The following is an 18,473-nucleotide window of genomic DNA, read 5'->3' on the forward strand; positions in this document are numbered from 1 at the left end:
TTACATTTACATTTACATTTGTTGAACATTTGTTGAACATTTACATTTGTTGAACTCTGTGGGTTTTGTCTGGCCTACACAAATGGGCTGCAGTATTCTAAGTAAATTCAATTAAATCAAATTAAATCAAACTTGAGGGACTCACCTGGTCTTCTGAAGTCTTCCTTTTTTGTGTGCAAATGTTTTCACCACAACCTTTAGGTCCAGGTTGCTGGCCAGACTATTTCTATACTGAGTATTGCCAACCCAGACTTCCTGAGAAATTGTGCATTATATGTCCATTGCGCTGCACACAATTTAAACTTAGTCTTGAATTATGCATGCCAAGATATACAAGAGATAAGGGACTGTTGATATTGCAACCACACAACTCAAACGCCGGTTCACTAGTATGAACGAAATCGCAAAACAATTTTTTTTGTTCAAGCCCTCAAGAACTGTTGTCCACTAAAGATGATAATCTGTTTGCATCTGCCAATGTATTGGCTGCCAGTATCCAGACGACCTGTCCCCAGAGCTTCCTACACAGTTACTATCTTTCCGTAACATGTTAAGTCCGGCAACTAAGGAGAATGAGAGGGTCAATTAAAGATGTTGCAGAACTGCTGTATTTGAAGCACCACTCCCTTTTGGCCAGTTTCCCTGATGTTGCTACGGCAATCAAGCTGTTTTTAACATCCCTGTAACTGTCGCATCTGCGGAAAGATCGTTTTCTAAACTAAAACTCATAAAGAACTACCTAAGAAGCATTAGGCTCTCGGTCTGAAATGCGCTTTTGTGCATGTGATGTTGGTCTGTATAAACCGGATGAACCCGGATATCGACAGTCCATGAATCGGCGAGTAGATTACCTTGAAAACAACGGTCGGACATCTTGGACAAAGTCTCCAGTTCTTATTATATTTCAGTGGTAGGGAGCTATCAGCCAATGGTCAGAGCATTGTCTTCTTCAAATTTGGATGCCTATGGTTTGTAAATGGTTTTTAGCTATATCACCACCACCTAGTGGCCACAATAAATGAATGACACGCAGGATTTGGTTCAGGACAACAGCGCTGCAGGTGGCAGCGGTAAATCATCGTGGAGATAGGCTCAATGGCGCTGCACATGCTGTCACACATGCCATAATAGCACAGATACAAAGATGAGTCCTCTATCTATCTCTATGGTCTCAGCAGGTCTCAATTGTGTGTGAAGACCACTTGTGGCAGTTCAGATTTGCTTGAATTCAATATAATCTCGCATAGGCTATTCTTCTGAACTATATCATATTTTCAGTTGTTCAACCTGTATATGTATGTATTTACAATACCTTTGTTTGCAATGATGGTGAGGAACCACCAAAAATAGCAGACTTTGATACTTTTTAGACATACTGCTGACGTTTACAGAGGCGTTGATTGGACAGTAGACTGTGGGACGATCTCAATTATATTCTCCTCGCGTCCTCTCTCCTCGTCTCATTCTCAAAACCCATTGGATGAGAAAGCCAGAGGTCCCGCCCCTCTCATCTTCTCCAACAATGGGTTTTGAGAAGGAGACGAGGAGAAAGGACGCAATTGAGATGTTCCCTGTTTCACTTGCCCAGTGAGCTACTGTGCACACTGGTAGAAGGACTCGGATATTCTATAACACTTCAATGGAGGAACAGCCCAAAGATCGGGCACAAGATAGACGATATCACCACCATGGAGAAGAAAGAAACCCTATTCAATACAAATCATCTGTAAAAAATGATCAGATCTACTTCCAGTACCAGGAAACGCAGACGAAGAAAACAGGTTGGGCCATCCGGAAAAGTTAGCCAGCTAATATAAATTACTTAACTAGCTAGATAGCCAGTTTATTACCGACGTCAATGTAGCTTGCTATCTCGCGAGACAGTCATAGCAGGATGGTAGCGAGCTGGTAAAGAACCATTGAACTTATTAGTTAGCTGGGACTAGAGTTGAGTATGGCTAGTTAGGGATAGTTAAACGTCGCGTGACAGCTGTCGCTGGTGGTTTGACAGATAGGGGATTGACCTTGTGCGGCGGTTTCACCACACAGTTCTACATTTATGGAACTCGCAATTCTCCTGTGTGACTAATTAGTAATTTTGTAGTTAAATTATTTTGTCACGTGAATACATTGAGTTTACCCCCAAAAAGTAATCGCTAATTTGGTGTGAATTCCGTGAAATATGTTGTTAACAAAAACAAGCCGGCTCCACTGGAATGTTCTGAGTTGCCATTTCCTGTCGGCCATGTTAGAAAATACAACCTGGAAAGCTAACGAGCTAGCTAACTAATCCTAGTAACGAGAGAGAGATTTGGGCATAAAACAAGTTTCAATGTTATTTTGTTTACTAATTACCACTTGGCTGCAGACAGTGCTGCAAAAGCAAGATGACTAGTTACCTAACTTAATTTTGAGACTTTCCAGGGATTAAATAACTACTGGAGCTAGTGCCAGACATTTTACACTTACAAACAGCTGCGGCTCAGTCGGGCCTGTTGCGTCTATCTAGCTAGCCATGAAGCCGCGCAAACATGTTAGCCTGGGTAGATGACCTGAGGAGTGTTAACACAGTTAGAATTGTCTTTCTAGTTAGCTGATAAACAATTCTGAACCAAATGTAATTGTAGCATCACCAGTTTCTTTAGACTAGTTTACAATTGATGGCATGCATGAAAACTAAATTGTGCATACCTTGAACCATTGCTTCAGTTCAGACAAGAAAATAAAACACCTAACACAATTTGTGTTATTCTATAACATTACTTAAGATGTTATTTGTTCGCCCATATTGTATACAGGTATCTTAGGAGCAAGATGGCAAAACATTCATTTAGTTGAACATTTTCTTTAGACGCTAGTGGGGCAAGTATTGTTGAATTAGCTAGCAAAGTCAGGCTCAGTCACACTGTCAACCACCTTCCAGTTACCAAAAGTTATAGGACTATATGTAATAGCCATTTCTACATACAGCACACGTTTTTCTGAAGTGATTTATGTATGGTATCTGTTAACAAGTAGGCTAGTGGACTACTATGTTCAAGGGAATCTGATATGGGCACTGGCGTGGTTGCTTGCTACCAGCTGACCTATTCAGTCTAAATTGTCATGATACAGCATAATCTTATAAAGGCCTCACAATGTTTCCTGCAAAAGGAGCTTCGAGGTTGCATAGGTCTTGTAAACAGATTAGGTCTGTTAGTCCCTTTTGATATAGAGAGTGAGGTGGTAGGGAATTACGGAATTTGCTTGGACTTTATATATATGTGTGTGTGTCTGCACACATGATATTGTATCACTGGCAGTGCAACTAACTTTCTTTTTGTTTCCTTTTACAGGCAATGGGAAAATAAACACCAGTGACGTGGAGGGGGAGAAGATACTGTCTGCAAATGATTTTTTTTGTGTCCCTCGTCCCACCAACAGCAATGGTAACAGACATTTGATAAATACTAATGTAAAACAGAAGTCAACACGAAAGGTTTATAGCACTCTTTCAAAAGTGGCCAGCAAAGAGTGTCTTGATCACAAGAAGAATATGGACAGCAAAAATGACAAGGACAAGGCCTTGGATTTCACTAATGACTATGAGGGAAAGCTGTTGGACAAGGAGGAGTCTGCGTTGCTTCTGAATGGAGTGGTAAACTCTGCTCATATTACCAATGGTTACTCCAGCAAGTCACCCCCTGACAACGATGGCAGTGGCTCAGAAAGTGGATATACTACTCCTAAGAAACGCAAGGCCAGGCGCAACAGCATCAAGAACACAGAGCATTTGACAAGCGAAAAGGAGAGAGCCATGCAGCAGGGTAATGCTACACAGGAGCCAGATTCTTCTGGACTTGAACCAATGGAGAAAGTGGTGAGCTCGAGACTTGTCCATAAAGCAGATGCCCAGACAGCAGTCAGGCAGATGGGTGCGCCAGAAGTGTCTGTGGGCGAGTTGCAGAGGAAAAACTCAGACAGTAAAACTGCTGCAGTTGCCTTTGGTAAAAAGTTTGAGGATAGGCCCAAAGCCAAGCTTTCCTCCTCTACAAAAGAGGACTCTTGGACTTTATTCAAGCCCCCTCCAGTATTTCCTGTGGACAACAGTAGTGCTAAAATAGTGCCCAAGATCAGTTATGCAAGTAAAGTTAAGGAGAACCTCAACAAAGCAGCCCAAGCTGGAGGAGAGGTACAGCCTCCTCAGGTGCCTGGTAGATTGTCACAGGTCCCCATGTCTGCTATGAAAACCATCACCTCAGCTAGCTTTACTAATGGTCTCGTTTCTGGAGATGGAAATGGTTGCCCCTCTGTCGGTACCTTCTTCACTCCTGCTGCTAGTAGTATTCCACCAGCCCCCTCTCTCCCATGCGGGGAGAACGTAGCAGCCTTTTTGGACAATGACTGTAGCTCTTCAACTAACCTCGCTGCAGATCTGAGAAAGTGTACTCTTTTCATTTACCCCCTAAACCCTTTAAATATGCAACCTGTGCTCCCGAGTGCTCGCCAAGTGGACACCCCGGCCGCTCAGACAAATCAGAAAGCCTTGGGGGACATCTTCCAGAATCAGTGGGGACTGTCCTTCATTAATGAGCCAAACGTGGGGCCAGAAGGAGGAAGCGGGCCGGTGGCTGCTGTGGAGGGCAAGGCTGCGGTGGTCACCTTTCAAGGGGAGCCATGCCCTGCTGTTGCAGCTGAGCCAGGCCTTGACGCTAGCCTATCAATCCCAGAGCCTTTGCCTCTCACTTTGGCTCAAGACTCAGAGAAAAGGACTAGTGCCCCAGCTTGCCCCCCTGCTACAATGAAGGGTGAGGATGGGACAAAGGCTCAGCTGTCTGGACAGGAAGAGACAAAGTGCGAGGCGAAGAGTTCAGGTGCAGTTGTGTTGGCCTCTGATAAAGACATTAGTGCTGAGCCTGCACAGGCCCCCCTGGCCAACCTGGTGTTGGGCCCGTCTAAAGAGCAGGCCCACTCTAAGAGGCTGGACAGAGGTAGCTCGGGGTCGTTTGATCTGAAAGCTGCTGTTACTTATCACACTAAAGGTAACTCCTCTTCCTCTGCTGTGTCATTTCTATAAATGCATAAAACATTGTATTACCAGTGCTTGACTTGGGATGAAAGACGTGCAGGAGGTGTCTTTTTTTCAAGTTGGTCCATTAGACAATGTTCACTGAAATTCACAAATGACATTATGCTATAGATTGACCTCTGATTATTCCATTGTTAAGGGTTCATACACATTTTGACTGATGGAATTTCATGACTTTTCCATAACTTCGAACCACATTTCCGTGACCAATAATTAGTGGTGTCTCCTACATGAAAAAGTCTGAATAAATGTGGTATTGACACTAGAAGGCTGCTGGTCTCAGTTTCCTACATTGGATCAATCTCATTTACATTTACATTTTAGTCATTTAGCAGACGCTCTTATCCAGAGCGACTTACAGTTAGTGAGTGCATACATTTTTCATACTGGCCCCCCGTGGAAATCGAACCCACAACCCTGGCGTTGCAAGCGCCATGCTCTACCAACTGAGCTACAGGAGGCCCCAATCTCCTGCTGTTGTGCCTTTTTTTTATCAACGCGCTTAGAATAACTGCACTGTTAGGCTATTGTATAAAACATGTGGTCAACCCTCCATTTGGAGAGCTACTGGGTGTGCAGCCTTTTGATACATCCCTGAAACACACACGAGTCTGCTTATCAAGGTCCTGTTGAGCAGCTGATGTTTAGGCTACAATGTGGTGTTTTAGAGTGGGGTTTGAACAAAAGCCTGCACACCCAGTAGCTCTCCTATAGGATGCTTGGCCACCCTTGATATAGACTATTACAACCAAATACTTTTGTCTTTACACAATTATTCCATCATTCAATGAATTAGAAATAACATTGATAAGTTAGGCTACTTCAAAGCAAGGTAGCGAACTAAGATATGTTTATCTAACCTTATAAGGTTCAAATATCTATGCACAGCATGGAAGCTGTTTGTCAATTAGGCTATTCTTAGAATATTTTTAACGTTGTCGGAATTACATGGCTAGCCTACTGTTTAATATAGGGGTATCCCAGATTTCCAATAATGGTGTCAGATTTATATCTCACCAGTGCCGGTGGAAAGGCGTCAACGACATTAATGCTTATTGATAAATAGTTAACTAGCGAGATAGCTTGTAGTATGACTAGTTATTTTTTTATTAGGCTATATAGTTAGTCTATCATTATTTTATAGGCCCACTCGCACTGGCAGACACACAAATTATGCACAGCACACACAGAGACACGCTGAAAGGTAGGCATTCAGGCATGGTGCCTTCTCAATCTGCGCATTCTCAAACTCGAAGTCTACTGGCACGCATACACCAGATTCACAGACTAGCGGCAAATAAACTTGAACAAAGCGGAATCGGGATATGAATGCCCACTCTCCATTGCTATTCGATGCAGGTCCCGCCTTCATTCCGCTTTAATCAACCTTTTTTTGACACTGTGTGTGAATCCGGGCTGGCGATAGGCAACTTTGTTTTATGGAGGAGCCGGTACGCAGTTCCCAAAAAATTGGAGGTGCCAGTACAGCACTACAGACAGCTCCGGCCCAAGTCAAGCACTGGTTATTACACATGGGTAGCTTTAACCTACTATTTCACTTGCACCAAATGCTTTTAATCCTTTAGCATCACATAATTGTGTGTCTAATAATAAAATGTATTATGCACCTGGAGATATTAATCAATCTTTGTTTTTTCTCTACAGAAATGGAATATGTCTTCAATTTGCAAAAACAAGGTAAAGTAAAGGTCTCTTTTCTGTGTAGTGTGTTTTCAAAGTTGTGAAATTGGGTTTTCTATTTGATGATCAAAGGTGTACAGCTGAAGTTTGAATAACATACATTATGAATTGCTAAGTTCCCCAGGGCCTACACACTGAATAATTTATCTGTCCTTTCCTTCCCCCAGATCCAAAAAGAGTAGTCTTCTATGATAAGACCAAGGATGGACCTGATCAGTGAGGTAGTGAATGTCTGTCAACACTAACCTTCTCCCTACCTGGGTGCTGCAGTTCTCTTCATTGGCGGTTATAATCTCTTTGGAAAACAATATTGAGTCAACTGTGATATTGGGACTGACGGATGAGTGTCCTGTGACAGACTTTCATTGGAATACAGAATGGGATAATGGGGACTCCTTTTTTGCCGGGGGGGGGGGGGGGGCATTGCCGCAGAGGAAGACGAGAAGGGGAGGGGTAATGTGAGATCATATAAATCCAATTATTGGAATTAAGTTGAGCGCAGAAGCTTCTGCCGACGCTCTGGACTACACAAAGACTCAAACACTTGAAAGAGATGTTGGGTGCCTCAGTCTCCCATGTGAACGGACACTTGTGAAACGTTCTGCTGTGTTAGACATTGGTCTCATAGCTCCTTCCTCTGGGTGTTGAGAAATAAGATGGAGGAAGGCCCAAACTGCACCTCCCAAGCCTTTATCCTGTTGCCCATTGAACTATGGCGAGTATCAGTCTGACAGTAAGATGCCTCAATCGTTTTATTTCCGTTTTATTTGCATTCAAATTATTCCAATATATGTAGATCTGTGTGTTATGAGTTATGCATACACATCAGTATATGTGCAAATTTGAATTCATTTTGAAATAAAAATTAACTATAAACTCCGATAAGAATGCCTTGAAATTCACAAAATTGGAGAAGACGGAGTCCTGTTAGCAGGTTAAATGCTAAATATATTTGAGGGAAAGCATTTGTCTTAATTACTTTAGTGAAATAACTATGCCCTGCAAAGAACTGACTTCTGGGTATCTCTTGACACCTATTTTAGTTTTTCTTTGTTTTGTATGGTTTAGCGATTTCAAATGTGATCTACAGTAGGAACAAACTCCCAGAGCACAGATACAGAAATGTCCAGTTAGAATGAAACTAAAGCCAGGTCCTAATCTTGTGGTTCGGTTCTCACTTTTTGGTAGGCATGCTAATCAGTTGAAAAAACAGTTTCAGTATATAATTGTCTTGATCTGAGTTTTGCTTTTGTTTATTATTTTGACTCTTCTTAAGCCCTTGCAGTTGTCAGTCCACATATTTCATTAATTCATTTCAAATTAAGATTGATGTAGGCTATTCCTTAATTTGTAGGTTCTCTTGAGCTTGTGGGCGTTTTCTGGAAGATGAGAAGTGACTTATTGTGGCGGAAGGGCTATATATGTGATATTTCTTAAAATTCGTTTTTTTGTTTGGTGTATTTGATCAGTAAGAGGCTCAAGATGTTAGTAATTCATTAGGCCTACCTAGGCTATATTTGCTGATACTACATGGAGAAATGGCTCATTTTCTTGCTCAAGCAATTAGCTTTTCATTTGCTAACCAACCTATTCAGCCTAGGATACTTTGTGCTTTTTCAGCATTTGTTCTTTTAATCTCTCTCTAGTTATAATGACAATGTATTTCATGCACAAAGTATTGGTGGGTGTAGATGAGTGAGTGGATGAGACGGGAGAAGTCGCAGTTTAATATAGCCAAGCAAAGATGAGACACAGAACCATCGCAATACTAATAATTTCATGTCCCAGACCAGCCGGTCTTTGTTATACTGTGTGTAGAGATGTAGTGGTGATGACGTTTCATAATACAGTATCATCCAGTCAGTGTCTTTAATCAAAGTGTTTGTGTCAAGAGGCATAAACATGTCAAGGCAGGCCACATTTGGTAATACAATGAGTGGACAGCCACAATGTCATTGGTACTACCATCTCTCTCTCTGTTGTTTTTTTTTGTTTTGCGCTAAAGGAGGAAATGTCTTAGTTTATTTTCTCTAGCATAAGTGATTTGGTTATTGTGTGGATTAATAGCACTTTATGTAACTAATTGTTTAAAAATATATATTAATTACTACAGATATATATGAATGACATACTAACTTCTTTTAAGAATGGCTTTGGACTGTTGTTCTTTTAAAGACAAATCTATAAATACCGATATAAAAAAAAGTCACTCAGGTAGTATTGGTAAAGCCATGACAAAGTTGGAACAATTTCGTTTTCTGCCAAATGGTTCAGAACAAGATCCTCGTATTGTGCTCAAATATAAATTGCTAAAATATTGAATTGGAGTGATATTTAATAATAAACTACAGAGCTGTGATTTAAAATACCAAAACATTTTGCTTGCAGAAAACACTGACATGGCTTGCAAGCAGCTGTCATAGATGTTATGTAGGCTTCTAACCTTAAGTTCTCTGTTCAGGCAATTTCACTTTAATAAGCACATTGATTTGCACCGGTTTCCACCTGTTATAGGACAGTGTGATCTCTTACTGTCTTTGATTTTTTTACTTACTTTTCACCTCTTGTCATTCATGGGCTGAATAATTTCTGAGTGTACCCACTACTGAATGCCAGTCCAGGTTATATGCAATGGCAGGAATCTATGTCTGAGCTTCCTGGTCCAGCCCTCTGTTGGGTTTTCTGGTCACCTCCTGATTTGTTCTTGCAGACAGAGGGAACTATAAGAAGGTCAAACATACCCCTGCTGTGTACAAAACTGTGTCTCACACACACTTAAGTTACTTCACTGTGGAATTCTAAGCGAAGGATAGACCTCTGGGACGTGGTATTTAAAACATTTTGTTTTGTTTCCATTGTATGCAGTGTGTTTAAGTGTTATCAGATTAGGTCAACTTCAATCAAGAGAAAAATTATATCTTATTTGGCTAATGCTGCACAATGGCGAATAGATAACTTATTTTGTCTTGATCGGCAGTGGGAATTGTTTTTGTGTGATGGACAACCCAGTTTGCTATGGTGGACATTGACAGCTAAAACTGTTATGCGTTTTTGTGCTTTGATTGTTCATGCACAGTTGATGACGTAACTTTACTGGGTTCCCATAAATATTAGAGTAGAAAACACCAGATCATACCATGGGGTAAAAAAGCCTAAACAAGTTGTCTTTTTCATAACTCTAACCCCTTTTACTTTTGATCCTGAGTGATAGAACAAGAAGCCCTATGCTTCTTTGTAAAACAGGGTGGGCAGTCTTGAGTCGGTGTGTAAAAGTGCGCTAACAGTCCAAAGTACTTAATCGGTTCATTGTTTTGATTTAGACATGTCCCCTTTTCTTATGTTGAATTTGATTCTTAAAGGCCCTGTGCAGTCAAATGTAATTTTCCTGTGTTTTATATTTCCACACTGAGGTTGTAATAATATTGTGAAAATGATGATAATGACTGCCTGTGTTGGTGGGATAGAGTTTTGGCCTGCCTGGTGACATCACCATGCGGTAAATGAGTTAATAGACTAATAAGAAAGAGTTCCAAACCTCTCTGCCAATAACAGCTAGGCTAGTTTCAGTTTTCCCTTTGCCACTCCCAGACAGTCCTAGCAAAATTATTTATTGAGAAATTACTCTTTGCTAAGAAGCTATTTGTTTGTTTTTCTATTAAAACAGTCAAAAAGAATCACACTAAGGTACTTTAATTGTTACCAAGAAGTGATTTGATATTTAGATAACGGCTGCATTGGACCTTTTTAAGAGGAGGGATCATTGATCTCCAGGGAAATATTGCATAAGTCTCCCCCTTATATTTTCAAGCACTTAATTAAGCAAAATGGGTATTTTTTGTATATGCATTTATGAAAAACATATTACTTTAACAATAGTGTTGTAGCCTGTAAACCAAAATCTGGTTCTTAATGGAGGAGATGGTTTGAGGAGCACTCTGCTGGGGAAGTGAGCGAGTTGGTGTGCTTTGTGTGGTGAAAGAAAAGCATGAAAGTGATGAGTCTCTGTATTTTCATCCCTCTTAGGAGGTGCAATCACCTCAAGGATACTCACACAGGCCTCCGAGTTCTGAATGATTGGTTAGGCCACTTGGCCTAGCTGTTTGGTGTGCGCGTGAAAGTGAGTTCTTCCAATTTATATGCAAGTTTCTACTTTTTTTTCAAGACCCCTGCTGTATCATGTTCAGGTGCCTGTGTGAAAATAATGCTTATACAGTGATTTTAAGATTTTCTGTGTGTTTTGAAAATTGCTTCTAAAATGATTTGTGCCATTTTCTTTTTTTTTGTATTTCTTTCTACAACATTTTGCAATGCTGTTCAACATTTCTTACAGCTTCATTTGTTGCTTCCTTTCACTGACATGGAAGAATCTGAAAGCAATGTGCGTTTTAGCTGTTTTTAATGAATTTCACAGCTCTCAATCATATGACCTGCAAATAATTGTTCAGTGGGCTTGCATTTTAATGAACTGCTTACTGGTGGTATATTATAGTCAGTCCATCGTTAAGTTATGGTCTGAAGTAGAGCAACGTTGAGTTTTACTTTTGAATTGATCTAACGCATTAATGTATTAACTTTTTATGTGGATGTTTTAATAAGCTGTGTTTATTTTTGAATTGTCACTTAATTTATTTGTAGATGCACAACTAGAACGAAACTACTTTGCTTCAAAGGAAAATGGGGAGAATTAGGCTAAGATGTCTCATTTTTTATCATAACACGTACCTACTTTTTTAAAGACCATTTCGTTATTGAAGCTGAATTCACAATTTTATATAAAGCCCCAATGTTCATATCCTTGTGGCTGAAAACAATGTTAAGCCTACTCCTTGCTTAGTTTTGCTAATTTTCAGAGTACACATGATTTATGTTCAATGCATTTCCTCAAATAGTAATGGTGGCAATATGAGCACTGAAAGACCAAGTGTTCCTGATAAGAATGTGTCTCTGCTGTTCTTCATCACGTGTTAAAGGGGAGAGACGTAAAGGGGATTGATGTACTGTTTGACAACTCTCTTAGTTCACGTTCGCCAAAGGGTACAGTACACAACTCCGATATTCAGCTACTGTATGGTCCATGCACTTAGATTGGAAAGACTTTGTGATGGTTTAAGGCTAAGCCAGCTGTTGTCTGAGCCAGTCAGGTTTGGGTGGGACCACAGCAGCTGAATGCCACTGTGGGGGTCTGTGTTGGATTTGTTAGGACAAATCCCCCTAACATACCGAAAGTGCTGCTTCTTCCAGTTATCGATTGTCTGTAATGGGAAATGCTGGACTTAGTGTTTGTGCTCCATTTTCACCCTGTCTCCCACTTCTTGCTGTCCATGCCTGCTGCTAAAATGTTTATATGATGGGGGGGCGCATGTTGTTTACTCTCTTTGGCACCTGAGAGATATTTGTATTCACCTGTTAACGACAAGGAAAAAGTGTTTATTTCTGGGGCTCCACAGTGCTACTGTTTCTTTTGAAAGGTGGTGTGGTCATACGGGAGATGTGTGTGCGTGAAGAATACAGCTGTGTGTGTGGTGCCAAGTCCATCTTTGTACTCTTTCTCACTGTCATATCTTGCTGTGCCTGTTGATGCGGTATCAATCTGCTCCAAGTAAATTGACCCCTCAGAATTTGAGGCAACAGCAGAAAGAAGTGTTTTGTTTTTTTGTTTTATAATTTGACATTTTAAAAGTGTTAATGTGACATCTGAAATGGTTTAACAAATGCATCACATTACGAGTACCTAAAATGTATTTTTTATTTTTTTTAAGCATGATAATATCCCTCAAATTCCAAACCAATGTAATAAATTAAAGAAATTCAGTGTTCACAATTTCAGTTTCCATTAGTGTAACATTTTCTTTAAAAATCCTCACTGGTTTCAATTGAAATACAGGATTTCACAGTAGGTCTGGGACAAGACATGGAAAATTGAAGAAGTGCACCTGATTCCACAGGAGGCTGTTGAGGGTTGGATGGCTAATAATAATGGCTGGAATGGAATCCATGTGTTTGAATTCGATACCATTCCGTTACAGCCATTACCATGACCCTTTCCTCCCCAATTAAGGTGCCACCAACCTCCTGTGCCTGACTCGCCAATAGAGCCCCACAGTGGAGGTGTCATAATACCCATAAAACCTAGCGGTGGTTCCAATTGTTTTTCCACCATTCATTTTTCCCATAGGGGATTTTAGAAACCCTTAAAATAAGTGCTGTGTTTCTTATAGGCTTACCCTGGCGTGACGTTTTGATAACCATGTAAATCTCTCGGACAAGGTGACTTTAATCAATAGATTCGGCTCTATTTACTCTCAGATTCGAAAATGCTAATTACCATCAAAGTAGACATGCAAAACTACAAACCCTGCAAGCTCCTGCACGTCATCTCTAGCTGACACATTTGCTAACAGGTATTGTGTCAATTGAAAATTTGCACAAGACAATTCACAGAATTGTCCATTTAAAGAAATGTAGCCAATTTATTCATTACTACATTTAACTAACATCTGATAGTTAATTATGAGATTCTTACCTTTGCCTCGATTCCAGATCATCATGGCATTTTATAGTTTTTTATGATAGCCACATTCACAGCTAATTAGCATTTCATTTTGGGGGGGGGGTAAATACAGACGACTATATTGATAAATCACCTTGTCCTAGAGAGATTTACACGGTTATCAAAATGCCACGCCAGGGTAAGCCTACACAAAACACAGCACTTATTTTCAGTTTCTAAAATCCGCTGTGGGAAAACGATTGGAACCATTTCCTTGTTTGACCGCTAGGTTTTATGGGTATTATGACTCATACTGTGGTACTCTATTGCTGAATTTCTATGAAAATGGAAGGTTGTTGCAGCACCTGACTTTGTGGTATAGGCAGCTATGTTGGTGAGCATTGAAAGTTGAGTAGTACCATGTTTGATTTGTGGCACCATTCTTCCATTTATATCAGTATTTTGGGATGAACAAATGTTGAAACAAGATGTAAAAGGGGTATACATTGGTCTGGGAACCAAAAAATGTTGAGTCTGTAATTCTAAACACAGTTCCTTCTATGCTACAGGTAGAGAACAAAACATGGAAACCCTCAGTGGTGGAAAAAGTACCCAATTGTCATACTTGAGTAAAAGTAAAGATACTTTAATAGAAAATGACTCAAGTGAAAGGCACCCAGTAAAATACTACTTGAGTAAAAGTCAAAGTATTTGGTTTTAAATATACTTAAGTATCAAAAGTAAATGTAATTGCTAAAATATACTTAAGTATCAAAAGTTAAAGTATAAATAATTTCAAATTCCTTATATTAAGCAAACCAGATGGCACCATTTTTTTTTTCTTTCAATGTAAGGATAGGCAGGGTCCATTCCAACCCTCAGACATCATTTACAAATGAAGCATTTGTGTTTAGTGGGTCCGCCAGATCAGAAGCAGTAGAGATAACCAAGGATGTTCTCTTGATAAGTGTGTGAATTGGACCATTTTCCTATCCTGCTAAGCATTGAAAATGTAATGAGTACTTTTGGGTGTCAGGGAAAATGTATGGAGTGAAAAGTACATTATTTTATTTAGGAATGTAGGGAAGTAAAAGTAGTCCAAAATATGAATAGTAAAGGAAAATACAGATACCCCAAAAAACAAGTATTTTTACTTAAGTACTTTACACCACTGGAAACCCTATGGGCAAACGAGGAACAAGTACCCAAAGCAGAGGCTACATTAGGTAACCCATCCATAAATATTTGAGCCTACTTTAGATAGACAAATGAAAGGATGTTTTTCTGCTATGTCTGAAAATGAACACGAGTGGTAAAGTGCTGTCTCAGTTACCCTGAGAACACCCCCATCTCCTGGTGGTCCTGAAACACTGCAGTATAGCTAATACATATTGTGGCAGGCAGCACTTCTTGGGATTGGGTTTGCTGTTAGCTGGAATTAAGCTGTGTAAAGCTGATGGCTGTGTGTCTGACTTTGTTTCTGTGTGTCTGGGCTTTCTGCTTCTCTCAGACTGTCTCAGGGGCTGCGTAGCAGATCTAAATTGTTCTCTGATCTAGGTTGACTGATCTGCCTCGCTCAGTGGCGTCCAACTGCAAAGCCCAGTTGGAGTGTAACTCGCAGGAAGAGAGTGGATTTGAACCTCCATTCCTGAAGCCAGAACAACAACCCACTTGTTCAATATTGTTCTTCTCTCTTGGTTTCATCCATTTCCTCTCCTATGCGTCTGTTAACCTTAGTTTAGTGTTCTACTATTTAGTTATGCATGTGTATATGTTTGTAGCTAGTTGTGGTTCTCTGACGAATCCTCTTCCAGGCCCACAGCCCCAACCAACAAGTATGACTGTTTTTAAAACTAAAATTCATTGTAGACTTGATATCTATCTAAGAAGCATAAGGCAATGTATGAATAAATCAGTATATATATCTATTTTCAATGGTGTATGAACCATGAACTGTATGAATACTTTCCAGTAATAGCCCTGTTATTTTATATTAGTGCTGAAGTTTGATTTGGGACAAGGGACACTTGGTTCTAATAATATCCTGTGCAGTTCTGGCTGGGCCTTGCTCTCCCTTTCTTTCCTGTTCACTGCCACTTTGAACCTGCCTCAGCTCTTATCCTTTATTTTGCTTCCTCTCTGTCATGAGGTGTTTTACCCAAACAACTTGCTTGTTTAACCCATCGTGTTATACATGTACTCTTTACTGATCTCCTTTTTGTATTTAGTGACAAAAGATCTCTGAATATTGTTGTTGTTGATTGCTGTCTGCGGGAAGTTGCCCTGCTATGTAGGGCTGCCAGCAAATGTGTGGCAGTCAGGCATTTGCCACAGCACTTTTCAATTTTGATTTGGTTTAATAAAACATGATGCAAAAGCTTATCAGAGTGCTGCAGGTTGTGTGTCTTGACCAATCAGATTAACGGAAATCACAGGTCGGGCATGGCACACATCTATAGAAAGCAGAGCAGGCTCTCCACTATAGGAGGAAATGCTCATTACAGGGATGTAAACAAATTTGTACCCGAAATTTGAGAAACAATATTTTTGTGCGTATGGAAAATTTCTGGGATCTTTTATTTCACCTCATGAAACATGGCGCCAACACTTTACATGTGTGTTTATATTTTTGTTCAGTATTTAGTATGTGAGCTAAACAAAAAAAACATACAAAAAAAACATTTATCTAAGTGTTATTTTTAGAAAGTTCTGTTACTGTCCCCACTACAACTACCCAATACTGTAACACTTCACAATAAGGTTCCATTTGTAAGGGGTTTATAAAAGGGTTATAATTATGTTCACGATTATTACTTTTTTTGTAAATGCATGATAAACCATTAATAAATGGTTATATCGCATTGGTCAAAATAGTGCAATAACTGGTCAGTTTGCCAAGTAGTGAGCCAATATTTACCTCCAGTTATTAACTATTTCTAAATGCACTTACATAAGGTTTCAATATTATAAATATTTGTGTCATCATGCAACCTTATTTTCAATAGTTGCGAAACTTTGTTCTGGTCTTTTGTGGGAGTTAAAACTGCGTTTAAGGGAATAGTTATTTTTTCACTTTTGGGTGTGATGCATTGGTGCTCTGTCCCAGGTCTTGGCCCACCTTTCAACAGCCCCAGAATATTATTCCTCCTCCACCAAACTTTACAGTTGGCACTATGTATTCGGGCAGGTAGCGTTCTCCTGGCATCCACCAAACCCAGATTCGTCCATCGGACTGCCAGATGGTGAAGCGTGATTCATCACTCCAGAGAACACGTTTTCACTGCTCCAGAGTCCAATGGCGGCAAGCTTTATACCACTCCAGCACATGGTGATCTTAGGCTTGTGTGCAGCTGCTCGGCCATGTAAACCCATTTCATTAAGCTCCCTACGAACAGTTCCTGTGCTGAGATTGCTTCCAGAGGCAGTTTGGAACTCGGTAGTGAGTGTTGCAAACTTGGACAGACGATTTTTACGTGCTTCAGCACTCGGCGGTCCCATTCTGTGAGCTTGTGTGGCCATTGTTGCTCCTAGACGTTTCCACTTCACAATAACAGCACTTACAGTTGATTGGGCTAGCTCTAGCAGGGCAGAAATTTGATGAACTGACTTGTTGGAAAGGTGGCATCCTATGACAGTGCCACGTTGAAAGTCACTGAGCTCTTCAGTAAGGCCATTCTACTGCCAATGTTTGTCTATGGAGATTGCATGCTGTGTGCTCGATTTTATACAGCTGTCAGCAACGGGTGTGGCTGAAATAGCCAAATTAACTCATTTGAAGGGGTGTCCACATACTTTTGTATATAAAGTGTATTACCCCTTACCAGATTAGATCAACACACTTACCACGTCTCTGTGATGTGTGGTGAACGCTCCTGTGTAAAATGGTAACTGTTATACCTTTGGTTGGTAAAACAGTGGAGGAGGTATCCGCACATTACATTGAATGTTTTTGGTCTTCATACCCACCATTAATTGACTGAACATGTTTAACAAAGTGTTATATTTTCTCATGTATGTAGTGATGAGTACCAAATACTGCCTATAAGTATGTCTAATCTCTGAGTGAACTCTCAAATCTATACTATTTAACCACATGTATAACTACTAAAAGTATACCTTATTTTAAAGTGACAGACCTATGAACATTTATAATTGAGTTATCAACATTTAAAACTGCTAAAAATTATACCTTATTTTAAAGTGCCAATCCACTCTGGCTACACATAACTCTACTATAAACATGATCATGATGTTCTACCATTTAGGCTAAGCTTGTTATGTTATCCACTGCTAGCTAATAAGAACTAGCAAGTGTTTAGCTAATAAGAACTAGCAAGTGTTTAACATTACTTGCTAACACTAATATACTTAACAAAAATATAAATGCAACAATTAACGATTTTACTCAGTTACAGTTCATATAAGGAAATCAGTCAATTGAAATAAATAAATTAGGCCCTTATCTATGGATTTCACATGAGGGGGCGCAACCATGGGTGGGCCTGGGAGAGAATAGGTCCATCCACTTGGGCGCCAGGCCCAGCCAATCAGAATGCGTTTTCCCCCACAAATGGGCTTTATTACAGACATAAATACTCCTCAGTTTCATCAGCTGTCTGGGTGGCTGGTCTCAGATGATCCCGCAGGTGAAGAAGCCGGATGTGGAGGTCCTGGGATGGCGTGGTTACACGTGGTCTGCGGTTGTGAGGCCGGTTGGTCGTACTGCCAAATTCTCTAAAACGACGTTGGAGGCGGCTTAGTTAGAGAAATTAACATACAATTATCTGGCAACAGCTCTGGTGGACATTCCTGCAGTCAGCATGCCAATTGCACGCTCCCTCAAAACTTTAGACATCCGTGGCATTGTGTTGTGTGACAAAACTGCATATTTTAGAGTGGCCTTTTGTTGTCCCCAGCACAAGGTGCACCTGTGTAATGATCATGCTGTTTAATCAGCTTCTTGATATGCCACGCCTGTCAGGTGGATGGATTATCTTGGCAAATGAGAAATGCTCACTATCAGGGATGTAAACAGATTTGTGCACAAAATATGAGAGAAATAAGCTCTCTGTGCGTATGGAAAATGTATGGGATCTTTTATTTCAGCTCATGAAACATAGGACCAACACTTTACATGTTGCATTTATATTTTTGTATGGTATATATTAATTTGTGGATGTCCATCACCCACTTCGTATGATATGTTACGAATTA

General features: G+C 40.2%; 1 protein-coding gene across 1 annotated transcript; it reads left to right on the forward strand.

The window, feature by feature from the left end:
• The first annotated feature begins 1,574 nt into the window (after window positions 1-1,574).
• LOC311136470 (FMR1-interacting protein NUFIP2-like) lies at window positions 1,575-7,648 on the forward strand. The gene is made up of 4 exons (XM_084170607.1): window positions 1,575-1,781; window positions 3,336-5,021; window positions 6,734-6,766; window positions 6,937-7,648. The coding sequence occupies exons 1-4, from the start codon at window positions 1,640-1,642 to the stop codon at window positions 6,987-6,989; spliced, it is 1,914 nt and encodes a 637-aa protein (XP_084026733.1). The 5' UTR covers window positions 1,575-1,639; the 3' UTR covers window positions 6,990-7,648.
• The last annotated feature ends 10,825 nt before the right edge of the window (window positions 7,649-18,473 follow it).

Source organism: Coregonus lavaretus, assembly GCF_964263955.1.
Source record: "Coregonus lavaretus genome assembly, chromosome: 10".
NCBI classification, from domain to species: domain Eukaryota; kingdom Metazoa; phylum Chordata; class Actinopteri; order Salmoniformes; family Salmonidae; genus Coregonus; species Coregonus lavaretus.

Excerpts from the sequence above, each read along its gene's own strand:
- LOC311136470 (XM_084170607.1), top strand. The coding sequence starts at position 1,640 with ATGGAGGAACAGCCCAAAGATCGGGCACAAGATAGACGATATCACCAC. Across the intron at positions 5,022-6,733 it reads TGTTACTTATCACACTAAAG|AAATGGAATATGTCTTCAAT; the intron begins GTAACTCCTCTT and ends TTTTCTCTACAG. Across the intron at positions 6,767-6,936 it reads CTTCAATTTGCAAAAACAAG|ATCCAAAAAGAGTAGTCTTC; the intron begins GTAAAGTAAAGG and ends TCCTTCCCCCAG.